Source organism: Rhinolophus ferrumequinum, chromosome 6 (genome assembly GCF_004115265.2).
Source record: "Rhinolophus ferrumequinum isolate MPI-CBG mRhiFer1 chromosome 6, mRhiFer1_v1.p, whole genome shotgun sequence".
Taxonomy (NCBI): Eukaryota; Metazoa; Chordata; class Mammalia; order Chiroptera; family Rhinolophidae; genus Rhinolophus; species Rhinolophus ferrumequinum.
Genome location: NC_046289.1, coordinates 64,397,984 through 64,425,620, shown reverse-complemented (window position 1 = coordinate 64,425,620; position 27,637 = coordinate 64,397,984). Strand labels below are relative to the sequence as shown.

At 37.9% G+C, this 27,637-nt stretch overlaps 1 protein-coding gene across 2 annotated transcripts; it reads left to right on the top strand.

Annotated features, from left to right (window-relative positions):
- The first annotated feature begins 313 nt into the window (after positions 1-313).
- Positions 314-27,637, top strand: RAD51 (RAD51 recombinase). Of its 2 annotated transcripts, XM_033107502.1 has the most exons (10): positions 315-564; positions 3,236-3,338; positions 5,874-6,011; positions 11,423-11,540; positions 12,201-12,292; positions 18,242-18,336; positions 24,607-24,720; positions 25,041-25,170; positions 25,393-25,514; positions 26,292-27,637. In XM_033107502.1, exons 2-10 carry the CDS (start codon positions 3,252-3,254, stop codon positions 26,413-26,415), a joined length of 1,020 nt encoding a protein of 339 aa, XP_032963393.1. In that variant the 5' UTR covers positions 315-564; positions 3,236-3,251; the 3' UTR covers positions 26,416-27,637. The 2 variants fall into 2 exon arrangements, with proteins under 2 accessions (XP_032963394.1, XP_032963393.1); XM_033107503.1 differs by lacking the exon at positions 25,393-25,514 and having other exon boundaries at positions 314-564.

Below are 27,637 nucleotides of genomic sequence, written 5' to 3'. Positions count from 1 at the left end.
GAGAGGGTGAGGAGTTACCGCCGCGGCGTCCGCCGGCGGTGCATACTGGGAGATGTAGTCTCGGGCCGACCCCACTATCTCTTGGGAGTTGTAGTTCTCGATCTGGTAATGAGAAGGCCGCAACTCCGAAGTTTTGAATTAGTCCTTACGAGTAAAAGGAAGAGGGTAATCCATAATATCTTGCAAGGTCAAGCTCCTTGGGCCTATCTCCGGACCGCGAGCATTGGCGGAACAAGCTAGAAGGCGGATCCGAGAGGGGCGGGGAGACGTTAGGCTGACGCAGACGTGACCCTGCCCTGTAGGGTTTGGCGGGATTTCCGAAAGCCATAGGGCAGTGGCGCGCTGCGGCAGGAGACTGAGTGCTGAGGGAAGCTGAGTTGTGCCCCGGAGCGCGTAGTTGGGAACTGGAACCCGCCTGGGTTGTGTGCAGAAGGCCAGAGCAAGGGAGTAGAGAAGTGGGGTGCAAGCGAGAGGTCTGGAATCCGTCCGGGGTCGGGCGCGCGCTGGGCCAGCGGACAGGTCGGAGCGCGCAGTCCGCCGGAACGAGTAACGCTGCAGGCCTAGGTGAGTTTGTCAGGCGCTGACCGGGCCCCTTTCCATCGCCAGCTTCATCCCCGCGTTAGCCAGACAGGGACCCGGCACCCGGGCCCGTGTTCCCGCAATCGACTTAGGGTGCCGCTCTGCGCCAAGTGAGGCTGGGGCGTGCCCGGGCCTGGATCTCGGTGTGGCGAAAACGGTAGCCGACCCGTCTTTAGAGCTGAGAGGAACCTTTTTGAGGCTTTCCTTAACAACACCTGTTTTATGGCGGTGGACGAGGAAGCCGAGATCCAGAGAGATGTAATGACTTAGTAAAATTGCAGCCGTCGTATGTTAGAACCAGGGTTTCCGGATTTCTGGTCAGCCTCTTTCCGTTACACCATACTTCGTTTACAAAGTACCAACCTCCAGTTGCCAAAAAGATTTTCATTAGCTAATCGGAAGACCGTTCACGTGATACTTTGGGAATGATACGTAGTGAGCTGTAGATTTTTTAAAATCTTCTAAAGTGAAGTGTAATATACATGTAGAAAAAGCGACAAAAGTGTATACAGCTCCATGAATTATTACATAATATACCTGCATAATTACCACACAGGTCAAAAAATAGAATGCTGTCAGCACCCCCAGAAGACTCTCTGTGCCCCCTTAATATTCTCCCTTCTTCCCAAAGGCAGCCACGGTATTGACGACTAAGACCGTTGACTAATTTTGCCTGTTTTTTAATTTTGTATAATACTATATAATTTATATTTTTTGTGTCTGGCTTTACTCAACATTCTGTCTGTAGATGAGTACAGGTTTTTGCATATAGCAGTAGTTTTTTCTTGTTGTTATATTGTATTCCTTATTCATTCTACCCATGGTGGACGTTTGGGTTGTTTCTAGTTTTTAGCTTTTATGAAAAAAGCTGCTGAGAACATTCCTATGTACGTTTTGGTGCAATGTGAATGATTTTCATTTGGTTAATAATACAAAGTAGTGAAATTCCTGGGTTATATAGCATTTGTCTGTCTTCAACTTTCACATTTAATGCCCATTTTCCAAAGCTGTACCAGTTTCCACTAAAATCAGCAAAGTATGAGGGTTTAGTTGTTTGACATGTTTGCCAACACTTGATATTGTCAGTCTTTTTAATTTATTCTGGTGGGTATACAGTAATATCTTGTGGTTTTAATTTGAATTTTCCTGATTAATGAGGTTGAGTATTTGTTCAAATGTTTATTGGCCATTTTGATATCTCCTAGTAGTGAAGTGCTTATTTAAATTTCTTGCCTGTTTTTCTCTTGGGTTATCTTTCTTGCTGATTTGGAGGAGTTCTTTACTATATATTCTGGTTATTAACCCTTGGTTGTGTATGTGGTGAATATTTTCTCCCCTCACTATAGTTTTACTTTTCATTCTCTTAGTGGTGTCTTTTGATGGATAGAAGTTCTAAGTTTAAGAACTCTTTATCGTGAAGTCGTGAAGATATTTGCCTATATTCTAAAAGCTTTGTTTTACCTTTTACATTTAGACCTGTAATCTAAATTGGAAATTGATTTTTTTCTGGGTTGTTTTTTTCTTCTATAAGGCTATCCAATCAACCCAGCACCATTTATTGAAAAGACCAGCCTTTCTCCACTCTGCTGTGCTATCTTTTCAATAAATTATGAAGGGAGAGATTTAGATTTAAATTGCATTCAGGTGATTTAGATATTTGGAATTATCATAGACACATTATGGTAAATCTGCCATCTAAGAGATCTGTACCTGAACCAATCAAGAAAAAATAGTCATCTTCTGTCAAGTCTCTTAAGAATGGAGATTTTATTTGAGTTAAATTTATCCCTATTGTTAAATTGTCCAGATTGTTTTGGTGTAGTATAAGTCCATTCTTGTGGACATTATGACTTGTTCACTTTTAATAATACCTCTTGAAGTTAATTTAAAAATTTTTGTTCTCAGTTCTTTTCAGTCTGAGCGATCTTAACTCTATCATAATAACCAGACTTTAGGTATAGGCCTTACGCTTATATGGAAGATTTCAGACTGAGCAGGGTACTTGCATGTCATTTATTCATTCATTTGTACATTCACTGAGATCTGGAATTAATTAAAATGGTAATCTTTAAATTTCATACACTCCTGTTAGAAGCTACAAGTTAGGATCCTTAACATTAGTCCACTCTTTCTCTTTCTGTAATGGAGGCTTATGGGCAGTCATTCTGTACCTTTATTTCACTCCTTTCCACCACCCCCAAATCCCGCTTGCTGGAAGAGAACAATGGAACTGAAGTAGTTTAACTTTTCATCATTTTGTTTTTAATTTATGTAGAGTCCTGGAAATTCTGCATTCATTTACCAAATATTTCCCAAACATCTAGCGTTTATAATGTATCATGGGGGGGGTATACAAATAAATAAGACTTGGCCCCTACCCTCAAGGAATATTGAAACAGGAAGAAACAGGGGACATAGTTGATCTAGTTAAGCTTTAGAAATCAAAATAGTGCTGGCTGTTCCTAAAGTTTTTCTGATACAACTAGCTAGGTGGAAGGGAAAACTGGGGAGAGATTTGTTTTTCTTTCCTGCCATGCGTAGGTCAGTGATTAGACCAAAAGCCTAGCAAGTAATTCTTCGGAGATTTATTGCAAAACTAAGTTTATAGCTCTGTACTTTCTCTTGTGTTCTTCTGATGGCCATCTGTATTTTTCAGTATTGAACACTAAGTAATGGCTATGCAGATGCAGCTTGAAGCAAATGCAGACACTTCAGTGGAAGAAGAGAGCTTTGGCCCACAACCTGTTTCACGATTAGAGGTATGTGCTTAGTTGCAAATTTGGGAATTAGAATGCTGGACTAGGTTCTTCTACCTGTTGGGAGAAATCACAACCTTTGCATAAACCCTTGGTTTACTACCTATGGTCAAGACCCAAATTAGAGTTCAGAAGAGTTGTCAAGGATCCCGTGAAACGGCTTAAGATAGTCACTAAACATTTTTGGGCAGATGTCTTTTTTTTTTTTTTCAACATTTATAAAATATATTTTATTTGCTGCTATACTAGATGGGTATTTTTGCCAATAATAAAGTGGTATATTTAATATTTCCTATGCAGTTCTGTGGCCATGTGTTCTGTTGTGCTTGCCAGAATCCTCCTATATTATTAAGCACTCTTTCTAGACACTAGAGCTTTTGAATTTATTGCATCTTTTCCCACTGAAAGTGCTCTTCGTTGACCAACAAAGCCAGCAAGGACCACTAGAGGTCATTCTTCTGCCTTTTCAGGTGCCTCCAAATGCTCCCAGACAGGTTTGTATCCAGAGGCTTCTAAATGTCCACTAGGCGGTACAGCCCAACAGTAAATATGCACGAGGGTTAATGGGGCTGTCAGAGACGACTGTGCACTCTCCTTCCTGGAAGGAGGACACAAGCCCAGCAAACTCCTGCATAAGCTAAGGATAGAATTCTGCCACGAATATTTATCCAGCAGCTATTTGTGGAAACTCCCGTGCCAGCTGAGTGCTAAAGTGGGTGATGGTAGGGCATCAATGATAAAGAAAACGAGACTTGCCTTTAATCAGCTTACAAACTCCTGGTGCTGTGGCGGTGGTCATGTTACGGGCAGAGGCACCACTTTAACAAACATCCTCCTTTGTCCCAAGCCCTGGGCTAAACACGGGGTACACAGTGGAATAGAGCATGGCCTGACCTCTGGAAGCTTCCAGGTTGTTGTGGAGGACAGACACCTACACTGATGAGAGTCATGTCATGATATGCCGAGCTAGCACAGCTGTGCCCTACCACGCAGTAATGTGCATGCTAGCAGTGTACGCTGGTGTCACAGAATGGAGGGATAAACAACCCTGTCGAGAGGGAAGGAAGGCTTCCTGTAGGAGGTGATCATGAGCTGAGTCTTGAAGGATGAAAAAGGAGAGAACTAGGCAAAGAAAAGAGGAAGTTTGTTCTAGACAAAGGGAGAATGTGAGCAAACTGAAGAGGAGCGATGATACAGCTAGCTCAGATCTCTTTTTCAAGAATTTTCCTTCTACTTGATCACTTTTCTTTCTCAGACCTGGATTGTCAGAAACTAAGAAGCCCTAGGACCTCATGGTGGAGTCTGGTCTGTTTGTCCTAAGTATGAAATTACTGTCCAGGGAATTACAGTGGCCTGGGCTGGTGATGTAGGGATAGGAAGACCCAGATCTGTGCTGAAGTTACTAGCAAGACAGCTGTCATGGGGGGCAGGGAGAAGGGCTTGTAGTTGTTAAGGTACAAGAGCCAAGTTCCAATTCAGGATTCTGCACAAGAACATCAAGCACCAGAGCTGGATGGAGGCTTGCACTATGTCTGCCCATTTTACAGAAACTGCAGTGTGAGTGAATCTGATATGGGCTGAAAGAAGTAGGAGGGAAAGCAGAGAAAGCCTTCATTCTTTTGTCTCTTTACACATATTCTTCCCATCCTTAACTAAGCTTCAAGACTCCAGAAGTTCCTTAAACAGGTTTGTGATAAACATTAGAGAGTTCAGAATTATAACTTGAGGTGTCATGAGCATCCTGATACCCACACATGTGTATTGCTTAACTATTAATAGCAGGCATGGTTTCTAGGGGCAGATACCATTCTCTCCTGTCTTCCAAACCTTCCTTGACCACCAAATTAACTCATCCCCCCATTAACTCATACACATTCCCCCATTAACTCATACTCTCTCAGAAGTCATGGTTTTGGTGGCTGATAAAACCAAAGCTGACTGTATATAGGGAGAAAGAGGTGCCTTTGGGTAGTTTGTTTTGAGTAGTGGTATGTAAGCCCCTGACCAAAGTAGCTTTCCCCATTCTCAATGTTGGTTCTATTCATTGTGTTACAAAAAGGGTATTGATACGCTACTGTAGTGCTTCCCTCAGCTCAGGGGCAGCCTCATCTGTTTATCCCAGCTTAGTGTAAAAAATATTATTTTTTAGGTGTGCTTATGTGGAAGACATTGGGAAGTACTGGTTTAAAGTGGTCTTTTAGGACTCATGGTCTCAAAGTTCATTTAGCGTCCCAGTCATAAAAGGTTGAGAGTTACAGGTTTATTCTCAGTGCTTGGGAGTTACTGGTTTAAACCCAGTTCATGATGAGTCCATTTCAAGATACATGAGATAGTGCTAGTTTAAACTCCTGGTTTTGAAAAAATGGAAAGGTTGATAATTTGTTTTTAAATACCTTATATGAAGGGTACACTTTTCAAAGCTTTTGCATATATCACAGTTCTTCCAAAAAGCCCTGTGAAGTAGGTAGGGCAAATATCCACATTAGATAGATGAGAGAACTAAAATTTAAATTTATCCATGGTTTTCTTCACTTGCAGCAATGTGGCATAAATGCCAATGATGTGAAAAAATTGGAAGAAGCTGGATTCCATACTGTGGAGGCTGTTGCCTATGCACCAAAGAAGGAGCTGACAAATATTAAGGGGATTAGTGAAGCCAAAGCTGATAAAATTCTGGTAAGTACTACTTATACCAACTAGGGCGACATTAGAGGGAGTAGTACAAAAGGGTACACAGGGAAAGGTGGCTGTCTTCCTTCTTCTGTCCTTTGTTGTGTCATACTGTTCCCCTTTCCAGGAGTGACTGCATTACCAGTTAATTATTTCTGTGTGTACCTCCTTGGGATTAAATTGGGATTTTCTCTAGGAAATTGCAATATCATGAGATATGACATAAATACTGCCTCAATTTTCTGAAGTTTACATTTTCTATAATAAATATGTTTTGCTTTCAAATAGAAAAGCTGTTCTTATTGCTTGACTATTAGTCATATTAATTAGGTTCTCAGTGTATATAATTTGTTAGTCAAGTAATCATAGGAAAGATTCTTTAATGTCAAGAGAATGTGATTTCAAATCTTGCGCTGTTTTTTTTCACCTGAGTGACATAAAAGTGATTTTACTGGCGTAACTGAAATGAGGTAGTAACTTAATCTCTCATATAGTGCTTTAACTTTGAAATCCCATCCCTTTCATTTGGCCTTCATAATGACACTGAGAAAGATAGGTGGGGCCAGTATGCCCTCTATTTTACAGATGAGGAAACTTAGGCACAATGGGTCAGTTATTTATCCATGGTCACACAGATGATAGCAGAACTAAGACTAGTTGTTTTCATCCTATTACACTCTGATCCTTTTGCATCTCCCTCCAATGTCATCTTACAGCTATTTATTTTTCTTTTTTCATATATTTCTTCAGGACTCATAATTTCCCATATTACATTTTATTTTAAGTACTTATTCTTTGGTATTTACATAGTTATACACTTTGATTAGCTTTACCTTTGAAGTTTTACATAGTGTAAAGCAAATATTTATAGAATTTTCATATTTTATGTTTATTACTATTATAGTTTCATAGAAATTTTCTCTCAAAATAATCTTCAAAAGCTAAAGAATCTTCCAGAGGAATACATCCTTTGTTATTGGGTACCTTCAATACATGTAGTTCTGCCATGTAACTTAGTCAAATGGATAATATCTGAGATTTATGTGTACTTGTTTAATATCTCACACATTAATACATGTGTACACAACCCAGTAAATTCTGTTGTATTGGGTATTATACTAAGAGCTTTGAATACTAAGGGCTGTTACTCCATTTATTTAGTACCAGTCTAACAGTAATTCAGTCAGAGCTCAAAATTGTAATTCTTAGTTTGAGCCCTTTAGAGGAAAGATGTTGCCGTCCATGGAAGTATGAAGTTGTCATTTATTGGATTACTCAAATGAATAAATGTTTGTTGAAGCGGTGACTGAATTAGAAATAAGAGTTCTGAGTCCCTAATACTTCATTGAAAGATTGATTGTGATATTGACTAAGCCAGTAGGTGTCCCTAAAGTCTATTTGTTGTTTCTTTCTTTTTTCTTTTTTTTATTTATTTATTTAAATGTCTTTTACTAGGACCCATCAGCTCCAAGTCAAGTGGTAATTTCTGTCTATTGTGGAGGGTGCAGCTCACAGTGGCCCATGTGGCAATCAAACTGGCAACCTTGTTAAGAGCGCCACGCTCTAACCAACTGAGCTAACCGGCTACCCCTGTTGTTTCTTGACATCAGTTTTTGTGACTGAACGAATCCTGACAGGATCTTTGCTTATGCCTTATCAGACCTTGGTTTTAGAAATCAAGTCAATATTCTGCTTCTGTGAAAACATAAATACAAACCTATAATAAGTGAAATGAGATGTGCAAAGTGATATAGATAGATATACTTGTATGTCTTTATTTTTCTGTCCTCTTTGATTTCAGACATTTTATATTATGAGTTTCTGGTGGGTAAAGATTGATTATGTTATTTATTTTTAAAGGTTAAAGAACATTTGTTCAGTGCTGTGGATAGTCCCTCCCATCCCCCCAAAATCTTGGAATTGAGACTTTTAGCAAGACTATCCATTGTCACAACAGAGAAAGGAAACTAAAGAAAAGAAATCCATTTTCAGTATATAAATCAAATAATTGAGAGAAAGATACTGTGAATGAAGTAATTTATTCAGAAGGTGCCAGATTCTCCTGTGGCCTTTCACATTTTCAAAGTTTAAAGTAATTGTAATTGGCTTTTGTTGAGCTATGCTCTCTTGCTGCACTATGATAGCACTGACAGATTCAACATGGATATTTTTTGTACTATTTCCCTTTCATTTTCCATTCTATGTCTTGTGTCCAAGGGTTTGGCAGCTCTTGGCTATTGAAAATTTCTAAGATTTAAAACTTCTGTCTAGCACAGATGAAAGCAAGCTTATTATGTTAAGTATAAGAATAGAAATAAAATTCTGCCAGATTAGGCAATTGCATAGTTTTTTACTTCAAATTCCACTCCCCCGCACATCCCGCCGCCTTCTTCCACCTCCCCCCTTCTCCGGTTCAAGTCATTGTTTCTCAGTCTAGATGTATAGGACACAGCTTTCTGGCGCATGCTGGTATTATGAGCCTTGTGCCCTGCCCAGCTGAGGCATTCAGTTGCCAGTCGTCAGTAGGCCGACCGCTCAGCTCATGCTGGCTGCCGGCCGCTCACGCTGGCCACTGGCCACTCACAGCAGCACTCAGCAGCCCACAGCACCCCAGGGCAGCTTACGCCAACCTCCAGCTGCTCATGGCAGCCCAGCTCCAGGGAGAGCTGTTGTTCACAATCTTAGCTGTAGAGGGTGCAGCTCACTGGCCCATGTGGGAATCGAACTGGTGACCTCGCAACATGGCGCTCCAACCACCTGAGCCACCGGGCCGGCCTTCAAATTCCACTTTTGTTATAATATTCTGTTCCTTTAAGAGCTCATAGACTAGAAAATGTAGGGGTTAAAATGATAAGATAAAGGATCTCTTATGAGGGTTTTTTTCCCTCAACATTTTATTATTAAAATGTTTGAACTTACTGCAAAGCTGAAAGAATTATACAGTGAACACTCATATTACCCACCACTTAGATTCTTCCATTAGCATTTTAATATACTTGCTTTATCACCTGTCTGTTTATCTCTCTATCTAACAGTCAATCCATCTTGGGTTTTTTTTATGCTTTTCAAAATCAATTGCAGAATGTAACTTCAAAGAAAGTTATATTTCTCCCTAAATATTTTGGCATACATTAATAGGAGTTCAGTGTTGGTTTATAGTTTCTTCCCTCTTCTCTTTGGTGTTTTTATTTTCTAATTTTCATTAATCTTTATTCATTCGGAAAATTAGGAGAAGTTACAGAAAGAAAGATCACAGAAAAAAGAAGGGAAGGAATTCTCAATTAACAAGAAAATTTCCCAGAGATAAAGGGAAGCAGAAGACTTACATAGCAAAACCCCATGGAGTGGCAAAGACCAACACCTAGACACATCAGTGTGAAATTTCAGTGTAACAAACATAAAGAGAAGATTCTGAAAGATTTTAGAGAGAAAAATGCCGTTACAGGAACAACAATCAGAAACCACATTTCCTATCAGAAATCTGGGTGGTAGAAGCTAGTAGAGCAATGCCTTCAAAGTTCTGAGGAAAAATAATTTAAATCTAGCATTCTATTTATAGCAGTATTACTAATTAAGTACTAAGGCACAATAAAACATTTTTAGAAATATAAGAATTCAGAACATCTTTCTGTCACCCACTCTTTCGTAGGAAGTGACTTGAGGATATACTTTACCAAAATGAAGGTGGAAACCTAGGATCTAGGTTAGAGTCGCTCCAACTCAAGGACTCAGTGAAGGAATGCCTGCCAAGAGAGCAGACAGTCCAGTCTGGAGAAGAAGACGAGGTCTTCAGGGAGAAATAAGGATTCAGTAGAATACATAGTAAGATTGGAAGGTTGGAAAATTTGAGAAATGGTAAAGTCAGAAAATACTAGAGAAAGACATGGCTGAGATATAAAGGTAGGGTTAAATGGAACATGATTTTTAATCTGGTGGAGTATAAAAAAGAATTCATTTGAATTTGACAGTAGGAACCTTTGAGAAACATAGGGTTGTTAATGTTGGAACCTTAGTGAAAGAATATGTCTACAAAGCTATAATATAAACATTGTAATGAATTTTCAAGTGAAGTATTAAGAATATATAGAGAAGTTTAGAGAATAATACAAACCCACTAACCTATTCATTGATTTTTTTCTTTTTATGGAAAGTCTTTAAATTACAAGTTTAATCTGTACTTGCTATGGATCTATTTGGTTTTTCTTTTTCTTTTCTTTTTTTAAAATTTTTTTGTAGTCAGACTCAGGCAATTTATTTTACTGAATTTAGACTCATGTTCAGTTGATCTTTCAGTGCCTTGACTTGGATTCTTTTCCTACTTAAGTGAGTTTTGATAGTTTGAGTCTTTCTAGAAATTTACCTATTCCATCCAAGTTATCTCATTTGTTGGCATAATTTTATTTTTTTAAGGTTGATAGTAATGTCCCCCCTTTCATTCCTGATTTTGTCTTCTTTTTCTTTCTTTTTTGTTCTAGCTGAAGGTTTATTAATTTTGTTGATCTTTTCAAAGAACCAACTTCTGGTTTTGTTGATTTTTCTCTATTGTATTTCTATTTTCTATTAGTTTACACTCTAATCTGATTTCCTTTCTCCTGCCTGCCTTGTTTAGTTTGCTTTTCTTTTTCCAGCATCTTAAGGTGGGAGGTTAGATTATTGATTTAAGATTTTTCTAATTTAGGTGTTTGCAGCTATAAATTTACGTTTAAGCACTGCTTTTGCTGCATCTCATAAGTTTTGGTATGTTGTGTCTTCATTTTCATTTATCTAAAAATATTTTCTAATTTTCCTTGTGATTTCTTCTGTGACTCATTGGTTATTTAGGAGGACATTATTTAATTCCCATGTATTTGTGAATGCATTTATTTTTAAATTTTAGAATCAACTGATTGATCATTAAAGATTTATCAGTAACTAGAAAATAGGATTTAAATGTCTCAACCTTGATAGTATAAAAGAAAACTATAGCTGATAGTGATGGGGAAGTAGACATGGAGGGAGAAGAGATCAAAGGACAAATATCTTCATTTAACATTTAACAAAGTAGAAAGTTAGCTATAGTCCCGTTAATGGAAATGAAGGTTTAAATATGTTTTGGACTTTTTACTGTATTGTCACATTTGTCATAAGTGTAAAGCAGGCAAAGTACATATGTGTGAGTGAGTCTAATAGTTCTTTTTAACTACATGAATATATTACTTGAATTAGCAATTTAAAAATTAATCTTCATGGAGTCTCTAAATTAGTTTATTCTTTAGTTGCCAGAGAGACAATATAATCCTAGAACTATAATTACTAATATATTGATGATTTCTTAAATCATTCTGGGAATTTGTTAAATATTGTCTCTTTTCACTCTATGACTGGTTCTTGTTTTGTAAAACATATTTTGTTGATTTGACATTTCTTGTTTTCCCTAGACAGAGGCAGCTAAATTAGTTCCAATGGGTTTCACCACTGCAACTGAGTTCCACCAAAGGAGATCAGAGATCATACAGATTACAACTGGCTCCAAAGAGCTTGACAAACTACTTCAAGGTATAGTAATCCCTTATCCTATGTTGTGAACTGCAGTCAGCAAAGCATCCAGGTCATAGAACAAAACTAAAGTATTTGGGTAGGATTTGTGTTAAATATGATTAATAGATAAGAGAAGTATCCACATCAGTGAAGTAAGATTGCTGCAGGGTGGGACCTGATATAAAATACTAAAATTATCTGTTAATTAAATAATATAACCTCTAGTTAACATTGCCTTCAGAGAGTAAGCTCCCTTTGCCTAAAGAAATAATTTTAACCTTCTACTCTTAACACAATGTTGAAAATCTGATGACTGGTTAAAAGACTCCAACTTTGAATACTACATTGTGTATACACTAATATTCAGGAATTTATATGGAAACCCATGAAGTTTTTGAACTTTTGAAAGCATTGCTGTCCTGTCCTAAATTATTGCAAAGTTAGATTTGGTTCTTGTTGCTTCCCCAAATATTTAATCATTCAAGTTTTCTTTTTTAGGTTGCAAAATAGCATAGGTTCAGAAATCTCACTCAAATTTGAGTGTTTGTTAGCCCTCTTTCCTGTACTCCTATACCCTCCTGTAAAAATATCTTTCTGGTGAGCTCTAAGGACATTTGTATGGTTATTGTTTCTAAACATTTGTATTTTGCTTAGAGGTGTTTCTTATTGTTCTTTTAGGAGGAATTGAGACTGGATCCATCACAGAGATGTTTGGAGAATTCCGAACTGGGAAGACCCAGATCTGTCATACGTTGGCTGTAACATGCCAGGTGAGCTGTTGGGGCTCTAACTAATCAAATCAGCAAGAATGAGTTTATTTTCACTGTTTTCAAGCATCCATTACGATGGACATAAAAAGCACTTTATCTGTCCCCAAGAATCCTATGGCTAGTTAAAAGATAGACTCCTACTGCAGAATTCTTCCACATCATAGAAACTTTCAGATCATTGATTTCAAATACTTTCTTACAGTCCACTAGGCCTCCCGTGGCTTCACCTGCCCTCTTCAGTAGTCTGGATTTTATGATTCATTAAAGTCATTCCTTTACAAATACCCTCAGATTTATATCCCCCACCTGAGGAGATGCCAACCCTAGATGAACCCTATCTGTCTTCTCAATGCCTATTCCTAAGTAGTTGATCATAGTGGAGAAAAATCATACCATAAAGCTGATTGGCTTCACTTTAAATTCAATATGACAAACTTTAGGTTAACATTCAATACGGCTTGGCAGATCTACTGAATTTCTCCATTTTGGGATGCTTTTTCACATTTAGTAAGACCGCTGTCTCCAACCTTCATGTTTCTCTTTAGTCCTCACTCTCAGCCAATGACCTAAGCTACTTTTCACATCAAATCTCTAAATCTACCAATATTTATACCCACCTTTTCTTATCTTTGGTTACAATGGAGAAAGTGTCTCTTTCCCTCTAAGAGGTCCGTCCCTACCAGTGTGATCTGGTTACCATCTCTTGCCATCTTCTCAAATCCTCTATTCCTTATGTGTTTTCTATTCTACCTCTGTATAAGATTATACTCATTGGTATACGAACCTGCCTAGTGTCTTTTCCATCAGGAAAAAACCTTCCCTGGCCTTCAGTTTCTTCTTCCTTCACTTATGCTCCCATTCACTGGTGGATATGGAAACAGACACAGTGAATTAAATAATTGCCTAAGATCGTAGTGCATTTGAGTACTAGTAGATACAGGAATCAAACCAGCCTTCAGAGTCCATGCTCTTGAAACATTCATAAGAGTAGAACCTATCACTGGCTTGTTCTCTGCTATATTGCTTGTGCCTAAGTCAGTACTGGGCACTCAGTAAATACTTGAATGAATGGAAATGATAGAGTAGATGTCCTAAGGCATACCTGATATATTATGCAATAAATGGTATATAGGAAGCAGCATAACTGTTTAGGAAGAGAGGAATTGCTTCACTCTAGAGTAATCATGGAATACTTTATGGAGAAAAGAGATTATACCAGATTCCTGAAGAATGCTAAATTTGATCAGATAAATTACAAAGCATTTTGCTGTAAGGAATGGTACAAACAGAAATGCAGAGGGCAGAGAGGCATAATGTATTGAGAAGACAATAAACCCATTTACCTCGTTCAGAGGTTTTATTTGGAAAAATTGTAGCAGATAAACCTTGAAAGGATACATCAAGAACATAGTTTAGAAGGTCTTGACTACAGTGTAAAATGTTTAGACTTAATTCTGTAAAGAGGGGATCATTCAGTGTTTTCAACTGAAGAGTAACATGAACAAAATTTTTAAAAATAATCTGGCAGCAACCTGTTGAATGAATTGACAGGAGAGGCAATAGGTGAGGATATTTGATGTATGATTATAAGCATTAGCTGATCAGGACTAAACTAAAATAATGACACTGAAGGGATACAGGCAGAAGATAAAAGGACAGCAGTTGATGACTGACGATAAAAAAAAATACCCCTCAGCCCAACAGTGTATTAATTTGGTAAACTCTAAAAAGGGTTTGGGAGAGAGAAACAGTTTTAATGGAAGGATGAGTTCCAGTTTAAAAATGGTGTGTTTGAGGTGATGAGACAGACAACCAAGTAAGCATATCCAGCAATGTTTAGAGATACTGAACTAAGTCCTTTATAGAGAAGTAACACTGGAAACTCTGAAAATGAAAGATCTATGAGACAGAAGGCTATAGAAGAGAAAGTGAACAAGCTTGTTACTGTTTTGCAACTTTTGCAGTGTTTTGGGGAATCCTTTTTTCTCACTGAATGGGGTCAGAACATTCCTGGCTTTAAGGTTATGACGTTATGAATGGCTGGCCCACAAAGTATCCCGGAACCTGGTCCATTCCCATGGACCAACTCTTCTGTTACAATCTTGTTGGGCTTTGTTACGATTTTAGTTATTAAGAAAATGGCATTATTTTAATTTAGATGGATTGTACTGACTTCTCCCATGCACACAACTTATTGATGGAGTTCAAGAACAACTGAAATGAAATCTGTCTCCTTCTATCAGTATAATAGAGGAGGCTTCCCAGCATCTTTCCATCCTAGTGTGAGTTCCTGTACTCTCAACAAAATAATAATAGTTCTTGGAACCTATTTATAAATTTAGACATCAAATATAAATTTTCTTTTGTGTTTTTTTCCCTTGTAAAGCAAATGTGAACTGTCCTTTGTAGTTTATTCTGTATTAAATACTGCTTTATCAAAAGTGTTCATCATATTGATACAGTGCTATAGTTGAGGATAGTATGTCATAAAAAAATATGGATTTTGATAGGACCCTGTGTCTTGTGTCTTGCATAGGGTTTACATTTAGTAAAACATATCTGCAGAGACCGATATAATGAGGCTGATTTTCTTAAATCACCCAAGAAAATCTGTCTCATTTTTCTCATGTTACAGATAGGTCCTGTATCAGTCACTACCCCTGTGTTAAAGTGGTGAGTGCCATTTCTTGAGATAGAAAAATGTTCAGGTTCTTTCTGAATAAAACTTTATCTAACAGCAGGAGGCCCAACGTGATAGTCTCTTGTTTTTCTCATCCTTTTCCTTCCTCAGTTGTCATTTTACCTGCATTTCTTTCCTCAATTACTCTATTGATCTTTTCATTGGAGACCAAAATGTCACCATATGTCTTAAGAGACAATCAAATTAGGATTTCAGTATCAAGTAGACCTAAGCTATTGGTCTGTTGGTTCTCCTCATAAATAATCCCAAGAAGGAAAGACGGAGCTAGAACTCTTAAGATAATAACAGGGAAGCATTGAGAAGAAAGAAGAGTGTTAGTAAGCTGTGGAAGCTATAGCTTATTGCCTGAGCACCATTAGAAAATTGTTAGCTAAAGGGAAATAGTACTGTTTAAAATATCACCTTCACATGGGTATTTGACGTGACGTGTGACCTTTTTAAATAGAAATGTTTTCCCTGTGTTGTTTTGACAGATTCATGTGGAATAAATATTTAGAGTATAGTACACTATCTATACTTACCAGGGCAACTCAGCATATCACGCTGACGCTCTTAAGTTGTACAAACAGAAACCTATCCTGAGAATGTTTATTAAGCAGTCAAATAATGCCTGTCAACAATAAACTGAAGCAAAATTCTCAAATAAACATATCCTCTATAAAAATAACTGAACATTCACAGGTGGCTGAACAACTATAGATCTTTGATATCTTTTTCAGAGAAAAATGCTAATTCATTAGTAACGTAAAGGATTAGATTTCACCAGCCTAAGAGCTGGAGCCAGAGGTATAGAGAGGATATTAGATTACTACTTAAATCTAAACATCTACTCTCATTTGTTCATATTTTCTCAACTTAATGAAGTGAAGTCCCATTATATGTTAGATCTCTGTCTAATAGTGAAGTTTCATAAATTTGAGTGCCAAACTGAGGTTATAAAAATGAACAGCTCACGCTTATTCAAAGTACTAGCGTAATTATAATATTCTAAGAAGACAGTTGAATATAAGTACCAATTTTAAATGCACATGCCCTTTGACAGAAAGTGCGTCTTGCAGAACTTTTCACGTATGGTCAAGGATAAATGTACAAAGAATTTACACCATAGCATTATAAAATGGTGAAAGTTCAAAACAACCTGCATCACTATAAAAATAGAAAGAAGAGTTAAATTTTGGTACTAAGCAGTTTTTAAAATAGCTAACTTGGTGTCCAAGTCCAGTACCACATGATGGCTGTGGTGGCACTGGGAGGGCAAAGTAGAGGAGGCAAAATGGGATGGAGTGCAGAGCATGTAGTCCATCCCCTTGAGACTGGCCCAAAAATGCACTGGGACCTTGTCCAGCCTCTGCTGTCAGTCTGCCTGCCTGTGTCCAGCCACCTATGGCCTCTCTTCTTCCCTAGCTGGAAGGAGGTCTACCTCGCTGGGAAAGAAACACCTCTCACGGTAGTACTAAAGATACCAGAAAGTGAGAGAAGGGGAAACTTTAATTCCTGGGGGCTTAGCCCTCTGAGTCTCAAAATTTTCTCCTTCCCAAAAAGCTTAGGCAGCTTCTGCTTTCTGTCCTCTTGATCAGCGTTTCCAAACCTTTCCTCTGTCAAGACCCTCTTTTGTTGCATACATATCCTTTGCTCCTTCCATGGATTCCTATAATTTGAAAGATTTTGTTTGCCAGCCAGCCAAATGATAACATAATCATTTTTCCCTTCCCAAATTAACAAAGCCTTCTGTAACTGATTGTGTGCCCTAGAGGTAGAGAATATCACAAGTCTTCAAAGTGCTTTCTGTGTATTAGTCACTGTGCTATACACTTTATATAAATTATTTCATATTCAGAACAATCCCAAAAGGTGGGTTTTATCTGCATTTTACAGAAAAAGAAACTGAGAATATTCTCAGGGAGTATGATGAGAACTTTTCAGTTTTTACTTCTTTCTATATTATTCGAGTGTTTAATACAAGCATATAATACTTTTATAATTTTGAAAACAAAGTTTTTTCTAAGAAATAGGAAAAGAAAGAAAATTCGGTGCTACCAGACCTTTAGTATAAAATATCCTAAGGGATTTTCCTCAGAATTTAAAGGCGAATTATGGCTCCAAAGTAGATTTCTAGGGTGGAAACTACCCTTTAGCATTATTCACTTAAAATCTGTAGTACTCAATGGTGTCTGGCATGGGATGGGTAGCCTAAAGCAGAGATTTCCTTGAGTAGCTCATGAGACAGTTTTCATGGCATTTCTTCCTTTTCTTCCCTTTTTTAAACTCTTAGTTTCTATTATTTATTTTTCCTTTTTCTCCTTTTGTTCTTTTTTTTCCCCCTCTCCCTTCTTCTGACTCCCCTCACACACATACACACATATTCCAGTTCAAGCTGTTTCTCAGTCTAGTTGTAGGGCGCAGCTCCCTGGCCCATGCTGGTACTATGAGCCTTGCGCTACCCCCTGGCTGAGGCAGTTGGTCACCAGTTGTTGGTCAGCAGCTCTCGCCGGCTGCCAGCCACCAGCCACTCATGGCAGCACACGGCAGCTCACACCGACCTCCGGCTGCTCACAGCTGCCCAGCTCCAGGGAGAGCCGTTGTTCACAATCTTAACTGTAGAAGGTGCAGCTTACTGGCCCATGTGGGAATCGAACCCGCAACCTGGGCGTTAGGAGTACAGCGCTCCAACCACCTGAGCCACTGGGCTGGCCCTTTTGTTCATTTTTAACATCTATCTGTACTGTTGGAGCAAGCACCTTTTTTCTTCTTTCCGGCTCATAACATTAAATTTGCTAGGGATGCCCCCGGGGTATTGCCAAGCTCCTTTAGTAACATGCAGAAATGAACTCAGCTCAGTAAGTATAAGTGATCTGGATATGCTGAAATAACTGGGTATTGGATTAGGTTCTCTACTTACTAAAGCTAAGATAAATGATCTTCCAATTGTTTGTGCTCTTGAGAGACTTGATAAGTCTTGTGTTGGTATGCAGTCATAGAATTTTATCACTTACTTTGGACTATATTTCCAAGCAGTTCAACTCTGGCAAGACTCTAGCCTCACAGGCTGTGGGACATAGTGAGCTTCATATCTACTACTAGCTGTATTTCTCTCAGGAGGGAATGCTTCCTTCTTATCTCTGCCACTTTAAAGTGTTTTTCCCCTTTGCCTTTTTGGGAATGGGGGAATTATAAGCCCATCATGGGAAGTTGGTCAGTTATATCACAAGTACAATGTTCATCGCTATGGTTCTTTTTGTTCTTTCTAGCTTCCCATTGACCGAGGTGGAGGTGAAGGAAAGGCCATGTACATCGACACCGAGGGTACCTTTAGGCCAGAACGGCTGCTAGCAGTGGCTGAGAGGTAGGTTACTGGATTAGATGAGAGAAATATGGCCATACATGTCACTGTCTTTACTTAGTCTGGCTGAAGAGTGTCTCTTCTTTTATTGTTCCACATCCCAAAGTTGTATATGTGGTTCAAAGGAATGACATTCCTTAGTAGAGAAATAGCATTCTTCTTTAGTCAAAAAATCTATGAGGTGCTGTCAGACTGTGTTAAAAAAACAAGATCCAACTATATACTGTCTTCCAGAGAAACACTTCAGATTCAGAGACATAAATAGGTTGAAAGTAAAAGGATGGAAAAAGATTTGCATGCAAATAGTAACCATAAGTGAGTTGGGATGGCTACACTAATATCAGCCAAAATAGACTTTCAGACACACAAAAAATATTACTAGAGACAAAGAACAACATTTCATAATTAAAAGGTCAGTTCATCAGGAAGGTATAACTATTATAAATACATACAAATCTAATAACAGCCCCAAAATATGTGAAATTGAAGGGTGAAATAGACAATTCAACCATAATGGTTGTGGATCAGTGTCTCACTCCCAGTAATGGATAGAACATTTATCAAATGCCCTGATAAAAGGCTTCTGGAAAAAACCTACAGCTTGCATTATACTAAGTAGTGAAGTCTGAATGCTTTCTCCATAAGACCGGAAACAAGGCAAGGGTATCCATCTCACCACTTATATTCCACATCGTACTGAAGGTCCTAGCCAGTGCAGTCAGGCAAGAAAATAAAAGGCATCCAGATTGAAATGGAAGACAGAAAACTCTTTATTCACCAATGACATGATCCTATATGTAGAAAATCGACACACACACAAAAACTACTAGAATTAACTTAGATCAGCAAGGTGGTAGGCTACAGTGTCGGCACTTCTACATACTAGTAATGAACAATTCAGAAATTAAGAGAACAGTCCCATTCACAGTAGCATTAAAAATAGTAATAAATTTAGCAGAAGCTCAAGACTTGTACACTGAAAACTACAAAACATTGCTGAAAGAAATTGAAGAAGATCTAAATAAATAGAGAAATGTTCCACATTTCACAGATTGAAAGACACAATACTATTAAAATAGTCATTCTCCCTGAAATTGATCTGTAGATTCAACACAATCCCTATTGAAATTTCAACAAGCTTTTTTATAGATATTGACAAGCTGATTATAAAATTTTGTGGAAAATGTCAAGGACCCAGAATAGCCAAAACATTCTCCGGGTGAAAAAATGAAGGTCTTGGTCTTCCAAATTTTAAAACGTACTGTAAAGCAACAGTGATCAAAACAGTGTGGTGCTGGCATAAAGATAGACATATATCAATGGAACAGAATTGAGAGTACAAGAATAAACTCTCTCATATATAATCACTTGATTTTTGACAAAGATTCCAGGCAATTTAATAGGGGAGATAATAGTCTTTTCAATAAATGGCTAATATAGTTGGATATCCACATACAAAAATATATATTTAAATCCTTACCTTACACCACACATTAAAAATTAACTAAAAATGAGTTATAGCCTGGTGATTCCTTAAAAAATTAAACAGGGCCGGCCCGGTGGCTCAGGCGGTTAGAGCTCCATGCTCCTAACTCCAAAGGCTGCCGGTTCGATTCCCACATGGGCCAGTAGGCTCTCAACCACAAGGTTGCCGGTTCAACTCCCGCAAAGGATGGTGGGCTGTGCCCCCTGCAACTAGCAACTAGCAACTGGACCTGGAGCTGAGCTGCGCCCGACACAACTAAGATTGAAAGGACAACAACTTGACTTGGAAAACAGGCCTGGAAGTACACACTGTTCCCCAATAATAATAAAAAAAAATTCCTGTTCCCCTTCCCCAATAAAAAAAAAAAAAAAAAAAAAACTTAGCTAAAAAAAAAAAAATTTAAACAAAATTACAATATGATCCAGCAATTCCAATTCTGGGTATATAATCAAAAGAATTAAAAGCACTCAAACAGATACTTGTATACCAATGTTCATAGCAGCGTTATTCATAATAGCCAAAAGGTGAAAATAGTTTGTAAGTATCCATCAAGGTGTGAGTGGATAAACGAAATGTCGTATTATACATATGATGGAATCTTAATCAGTCTCACAAAGGAAATTCTCACACATGCTACAACATAGATAATTCTTGAAAACATGTTATGTGAAATAAACCAGTTGCAAAAGGACAAATATTGTATGATTCCTCTTATATGAGGTACTGAGAGTAGTCAGATTCATAAAGAAATTAGAATGGTGGTTTCCAAGGGCTGGGGGGTGAGGAGAATGGGGAGTTAGTGTTTAATGTGTACAGAATTTTAGTGTGGGAAGATGAAAAGTTCTGGTAGTGATAGTTGCACGACAGTGGAAATGTACTTACTGCCTCTGGACTGTATATTTTTAAAAGGTTAAAATGGTAAATTTTATGTATATTTACTATAATTTTTTTAAAAAGATGATAATGCTTTATGTAAGAGCTATAACACTTTTAGAAAAAAACAGGAGAAAACTCTGATAAAGGTCTAGTACCCAAAATATATAAAGAACTGTCATAACCAGACAATAAAATGACAACCCAATTAAAAAATGCTAGGGTGATTATAATAAAAAAGTTAGTGATAAGTGTTGGCGAGGATGTGGATAAACTGGAACGCTAATATATTGTTGGTAAGAATATAAAGTGGTATGGTCACTTTGGAAAAGAATGTGTCAGTTAAACATAAATTTACCATCTGACCCAGCAATTTTACTGTGGTTATGTGCCCAAGAGATGTGAAAACATGTCCACACAGAGAGACTTGTATGTGGATGTTTGTAGTCGTATTGTAATCTCCCAAAAGTGGAAACAACACATTTGTCCAACCGGTGAATGAATAAACAAAAATTGATTTATCCATTCACTGAAATACTATTGAACCATAAAAAGGAATGAAGTACCCATACATGTTACAATATGGATGAACCTCAAAAATATACTAAATCGTAGACGCTAGACACATAATATATGATTCCATTTATATGAAATTTCCAGAAGGGGACCGTTGATAAGGACAGTAGACTAAGTATTTGCCTGGGGCTGGGAGTAGGAACAGAAGTAACTGCAGATAGACTTGAGAGATCTTTTTGGGGGTGATGGAAATGTTCTAAAATTGGATTGTGATGATGGTTGTTCAACTCTGCAATTTTTTTCCTAAAAAGTCGTTGAATTTTACACTTAGTACAGGTCAATATTATGGTATATAAATTACATCTCAGTAAAGCTGGTCAAGAATTTAAGTTTCTATATCCCCTAATACAGTTTTCAAATCAACTCTCAAAATTGTTTTACTTATTTTCCCTTATGTAGGACCAAATGTGGTCATTTGGTCCTTATACATTTTACTGAAACCTAATGATTAAATAGAATTTATTTGCGTGGTGAGATGTCAGGCTCAAGTTGGAACCTGCCTCGCTAAGTTGAGGATAATTTTCTTTTCCAATTTTATAATGGTAACCAAATTCTCTTTCCCAGTTTACAGTTTGAGGAATCCAAGCCTTGAAGTGTATACCATTGAGGCATAAAATTAGGTTGGAACAATAATGGTACCTCTTTGCCCCTGCTTACAAAATCCCTGTCATGAAAAAAGAATTATTCTCTTGCAACCTGATCTTAGTTTTCTAAAGATGAGTACACTGAACTGTATTGTCCCTCCCAAAGCTGTTGTTGGTGTTCTTTACAGAAATCACACTTTTAATTTTTAAGTACACTACTGGGGGTGCCAAAAAAAATGTATACAAATGACTTTGGTCAGTGTTGCTCAAGCAGTAGTTCGCCATAATCAGAAGTGTCTGGACGCTGATGGTAACCACTCTAATAGGGCCATGTTTATGACTGTTTTGTCAACTAAAAGAAAAATATGTTTAAATAGAAGTTTCATTAATTCATTTTAATCATTTCTAAATATAATTGCATTTCTGTTTATGTATATTGCATTTAAATTTATAGTTTGAGAAAGTTACCGACCTCCTAATTTCCTTTCACAATACAACAGCGCTCACTGATTAATTTTTGTGCCCTGGTGAAGAAGATTAACCCACATTCAGGTTCCGCTCGCTCAGGGTTCTCAGAATATGGCCCTCAGTACAGCTGCATCACCGTCACCTGGGAACTTGTTTGAAAGGCACATTGTCTCCACACCAGATCTACTGAATCAGAAACAGAGACTCTGGGGAGCGGGTCCAGCAATGTTTTTAATAAGCTCTCCAGGTGATCCAGATGCTTGCTGGAGTTTGAGAACCACAATTGTTAGCTACAGTGTCACCACCTTTTTTGAAAGTTCTTTTAAATACTATGAAAGAAAATGACAACCCACCTTGAAGTGATACAGCTGAGTTTTACAAACACATGTTAAGAATTATCTGAGGTATTTGTTAAATGTACAAATTAATACACCTCTTCCCTGAAAATTGTGAATCATTAAGTCTAGGTTAATGAATATTTTCATTAAATATAAATGAATTTTTTTTACAGATTATTCTTTAAGGAAGTTCTGGGAACACACTGAGAGAATATGCTTATTTCCAACCAATTTTTTCCAAATTGTGGGAACTGAAAATTCCATGTTGCTTTAGGAACTTAAGCACAGTTCATAGTCTTGTTTGTGAACACTGCTGAGTGTAAAGCCAGAAGAACTGTTTTTCTAGTAAACCATCCATGGTCTGTTAGCAAAAGATAATCTCTCTTCCTGATAAATTATAAGTGTTTCTTGAGGCAAGACTAGAAGATTTGTGTAGTACAGTACTCAGGCCTCTTGAATCTTTTTAAAAATCTTAGCCATAATTTAAATATGGAAATTTTTATCCCCTTATTCCCATTTTATTTGGTCAGGATTCCAAAGTAAAATTCTGTCCTTTCTCCATCACCTTATCTTCATGCCCAGACTTAACTAATAATTCATTATCATCAATCTGCTTAATGCCAGGGCTAGACTTCCATTTGTGTTGATGATAGTGAAGAATAAGAGATGAAATATCCAGGAAAGTGCCAAGACTGTGTGTGCCTAATGTGCAGAATCCACTGTATGATGTGGAACATGCAATTGGGTAGAGTGGGATCTCCTAATACCGAGATTTAGTTTACTGCAGTGTTATTTCAAGTGCTAGAACATTCCTTTGTTTTTCTATTCTTTTTTTAGGGGAAACTATTTAATAAAGCTAAGTTTCAGAAAAATAGGTTTGATGCAATATATGTTTCTGTAATAATCAGAGTCTCCACATAGAGTAGACTATTTTAAAGACTGATAGAATCATAAACAGAAACTCTTGTTTCTCAAAGAATTACAGCGCTTTGTAATTGATTTAAGCAGATTCTCTTGAAGTATTCCATAACATTTTCTTTTGAACTATTACATATTATACTTATGGATTATAATGATTTTAGGTGACATTAATATGAAAATATGACTTGAGTTTAAATGATGTATATGATTCTCTTTTTGTTTGGATTGTGGATAAAAGTTTCATTCAGCAACATTTATTCAGAATTTACTAGGTTTAAAAAATGTACTAGGTAGAGAGGCTTTGTCTTTCCCGTCAAGGAATTTGTAGTCTAGTCGAAGAATGGCGGGGTAGCTCCTTACAAGTGCCATAAAAAGACCCTCATCAGTTTTTCTGGACGTGCAGAAGAGGGAGAATCACATCTATTTGAAAGGTACAGGGACGTTTTCATAAAACTACAGGCATTTAGTTGAGTCTTGATAGATGCATAAATGGAACTATCTTTGAATAAATGGGTCTCCATTATGGTATATTTAATGAGAATGAAAACTGTCTTAAACTTGTCTTAGGTAGGAGTTACAAGGGTAAGGAAATATAGATTGTTCTAAGAAAATAGGAGATACTTTATTTGCCTTCTTTAAATGCAAAGGAAAAAAGTCATTATTGAGGTGTAAGATGAGGTAAGGATCATTCATTTACCCATTATTTTTGTTTCAGTCCCAATTGTCATGTTGCCCATGGTTTTTCCATCACATTGTTTCCTTATATTTGGGAATTTCTCATTCTAGTTCAGGAGTCCTCAAACAACTTATTTGATTTATCCTGAAGTCCTGCCAGGTAGATCTACTCCAAGGCAGCTGCTGCTGTCATCTCTCTCTAGTTTGCCTCGACTACCTAATAGAAAGGGAATTAATATTCTTTGGCCCCAACACTACCTCTTACCTATCCGTCCAGGTAATTTCTTTGTTAGAGATGAATTTCTGATCTGCCTGAGTTGTGTGTGCAGCCTATAAATGTTCTCTCTTCCAGATATGGCCTCTCTGGCAGTGATGTCCTAGATAATGTAGCTTATGCTCGTGGGTTCAACACAGACCACCAGACGCAGCTACTGTATCAAGCCTCAGCCATGATGGTAGAGTCCAGGTATGTGCCCCGTGGAGGACAATGAATATGCTGCCATGGCCCTTTTTCTGAATCTTGTATAGACTATTTGGCCAAATTGATAGTAGCTTGAATTATATAGAAGTGGGGAGATTTAGGTTTTAGTTCCTATTTTGACACTCTTGCTTTGTGGTTAAAGTTAAGTCACTTGAAAAATGAAGCCATAACCCACCTAAAGTTGTTGGAAATTTTACCTTATTATGTGATACCTCAGTGTAACTGAATATGAAATTTTAGCTTGGAAGGAAGCAGAATCTGACATAAGCTAGAAATAGGCTTCAGAGAATCCTTGTTCCCTGTAGATACGCACTGCTAATCGTAGACAGTGCCACCGCTCTCTACAGAACAGATTATTCTGGTCGTGGGGAACTTTCAGCCAGGCAGATGCACTTGGCCAGGTTTCTGCGGATGCTTCTGCGACTTGCTGATGAGGTAAGTTGTCGGGTAGGGACAGAGAATGCCTACTTTTAGGGGTCACCAATTCCAGGAGCCCTGCTGGGGGGCCAAAGTATCAGGGCTGGTGTCATCAAGATACCGGTTAGACATGAAGAGAGATGTCAGTCACTCACTGCTTTGTGGGGGAAGGGGTGGCAGCAGTAAGGTCCTTGGAATGTCTGTGGCCACAAAAAATGACATTTATCCTTTCCCCATTAGTTTGGTGTAGCAGTGGTAATCACCAACCAGGTGGTAGCCCAAGTGGATGGAGCAGCCATGTTTGCTGCAGATCCTAAAAAACCTATTGGAGGAAATATCATTGCTCATGCCTCAACAACCAGGTAAAGTGATGGGATAGATGACCTCATCTTGGAATGTCATGTTAACTGTGAAGTAGACATGAAGGTACAACATTTCCATTTGAACCCTGTTAAAGCTACTGCTGTGTAATTAGACAAAGGAGCACTTGCTAAATCTAATTGTCATGCTCTGATTAGTAGAAGTGTTTGCTTTTAGTTCATAAAGGAATTAAAAGCATTCAAATGTGGAGGACTGAATAAGAAGAATTGATAAGCTTCTCCCTCATTATTAAAAGAGCGCAACTGTTTTAATATGGAAAATCCATTAAGGGGAGGAGCAGGGCAGCAATGGATTCCTCCAGATTGGAAGTGCCATAAGGAATACAGAAAGATCCCCAAAGTCCTAAGAAGTGTATGTGTCCAAAAAAATGTTTAGATCTACCATAAATAGGAATAGAATTTTTTATTCCCCCCCTTTTAAATTTTTCAATTAGTTTACATTCAGTATTATTCTATATAAATTTCAAGTGTACAGCTTAGTGGTTAGACATTCGTATAACTTAAGTGATCCCCCTGACTAGTACCCACCTGGCACTATACATAGTTATTACCATATTGTTGACTATATATTCCCTGTGCTTTATATCCCGAGACTGTTTTGTAACTACCAATCTGTACTACTTAATAATTCCTTCACCTTTTTCACTCTGCTGCCCAATCCCCTTCCCATTTATCATCATGATAAATCTAGTACCCATCCGAGGAATAGATTTCTAAATTATAACAACTTTGGTGTTTTGGTCTGTGTCTTTGGGTCAGATTGTACTTGAGGAAAGGAAGAGGGGAAACCAGAATCTGCAAAATCTACGACTCGCCTTGTCTTCCTGAAGCTGAAGCTATGTTTGCCATCAATGCAGATGGAGTGGGAGATGCCAAAGACTGAATCACTGGGTTTTTTCCTGTGGTAAACCTAAGTGCTGCAGCCTAATGGAGAAGACTGCTCCCTGGGGTTCTTTGCAGGCCTCTTCCTGTTGTGACTGCCAGAAAAAGGCTTCCGGAAAAAACAGCTATTGTATCAGGTTCTCTGATGGTGTAAACAGGAGACAGGTCAGTAGTCACAGACTGATCTGAAATGTTTATTCCTTCTAGAGTGTATTAATCTCTGTGAATTCTTTAGTTTTGGGGGGGCGGTGTGTGGAATACCTTTGACATAGTGCCTTGCAGTTGACTTGGGACTGACAGCTGGACAATCTTGTCTCCAAGGGAACTAAAGCTAGGCAGACCTGACTCTTCTCTATGTTGAAAAAAATGCCTGAGTTACGTGGCAGAGCGAATGGCTCTCCTCACCGGTTTATTCTCTGTCAGTAAAACTGTCAGTCAGACAAGGTTTTTAAGTTTCTGTGCCTGAATTACCTTATGTAAGAATTTGTTCCAGTTCAGGGGCACGGAGCAGACCTGCTAAAGCACCAGGCCTTCACCATCTACTTGGGGTTCTTTTACTGCTCAGATCAACTCAAGATAATTCTGGAATTTTAGGCAATCCAGAGGCTAAGTAGATTCAGTGTGGGCCTGCTAATAAAGTAGTTATTTGTACTGAATGTGTTGTTTATAGAAGTTATTCTGGTATAAGCTAAGTATGCAAAACAGGGCCTTCATAATATCTTTTTGGCACTGGTGGGGTGATCAGTTTCTGTTGCTTTAAAATTGAAAACTTAAAACAGAAGTCTGAATTCATATGACTGAGCTTTTATTGTCCTTCAACCTAATATACTGTCACAAGATGTATATATAATTGCTTTCCTGTGGCCTTTGTTTTTATTCTGTAAGTCATGTAGCGGCCTGATACTTGCCTGGATTACTCTACTTCAGGGGTTTGAGATACTCTTCTTCCCAACCTTCTACTCAGGCTGGGTTTTAACCAGCTCTTCCCATTTCGAAGGGCCTCTCAGCTAGTACTGGAAGTGAAAGAAAGGCGGTGAAAATCTCTGCTATTGCCTATGTTGATCTGACTATATGTAGGAAGATAGGGAGATACAGTCACTTTAATGCAGCTTTGTTTTTTGTTGTTGTTGTTTTGTTTTTAAAGATTTTATTGGGGAAGGGGAACAGGACTTTTTTGGGGAACAGTGTGTACTTCTAGGATTTTTTTCCAAGTCAAGTTGTTG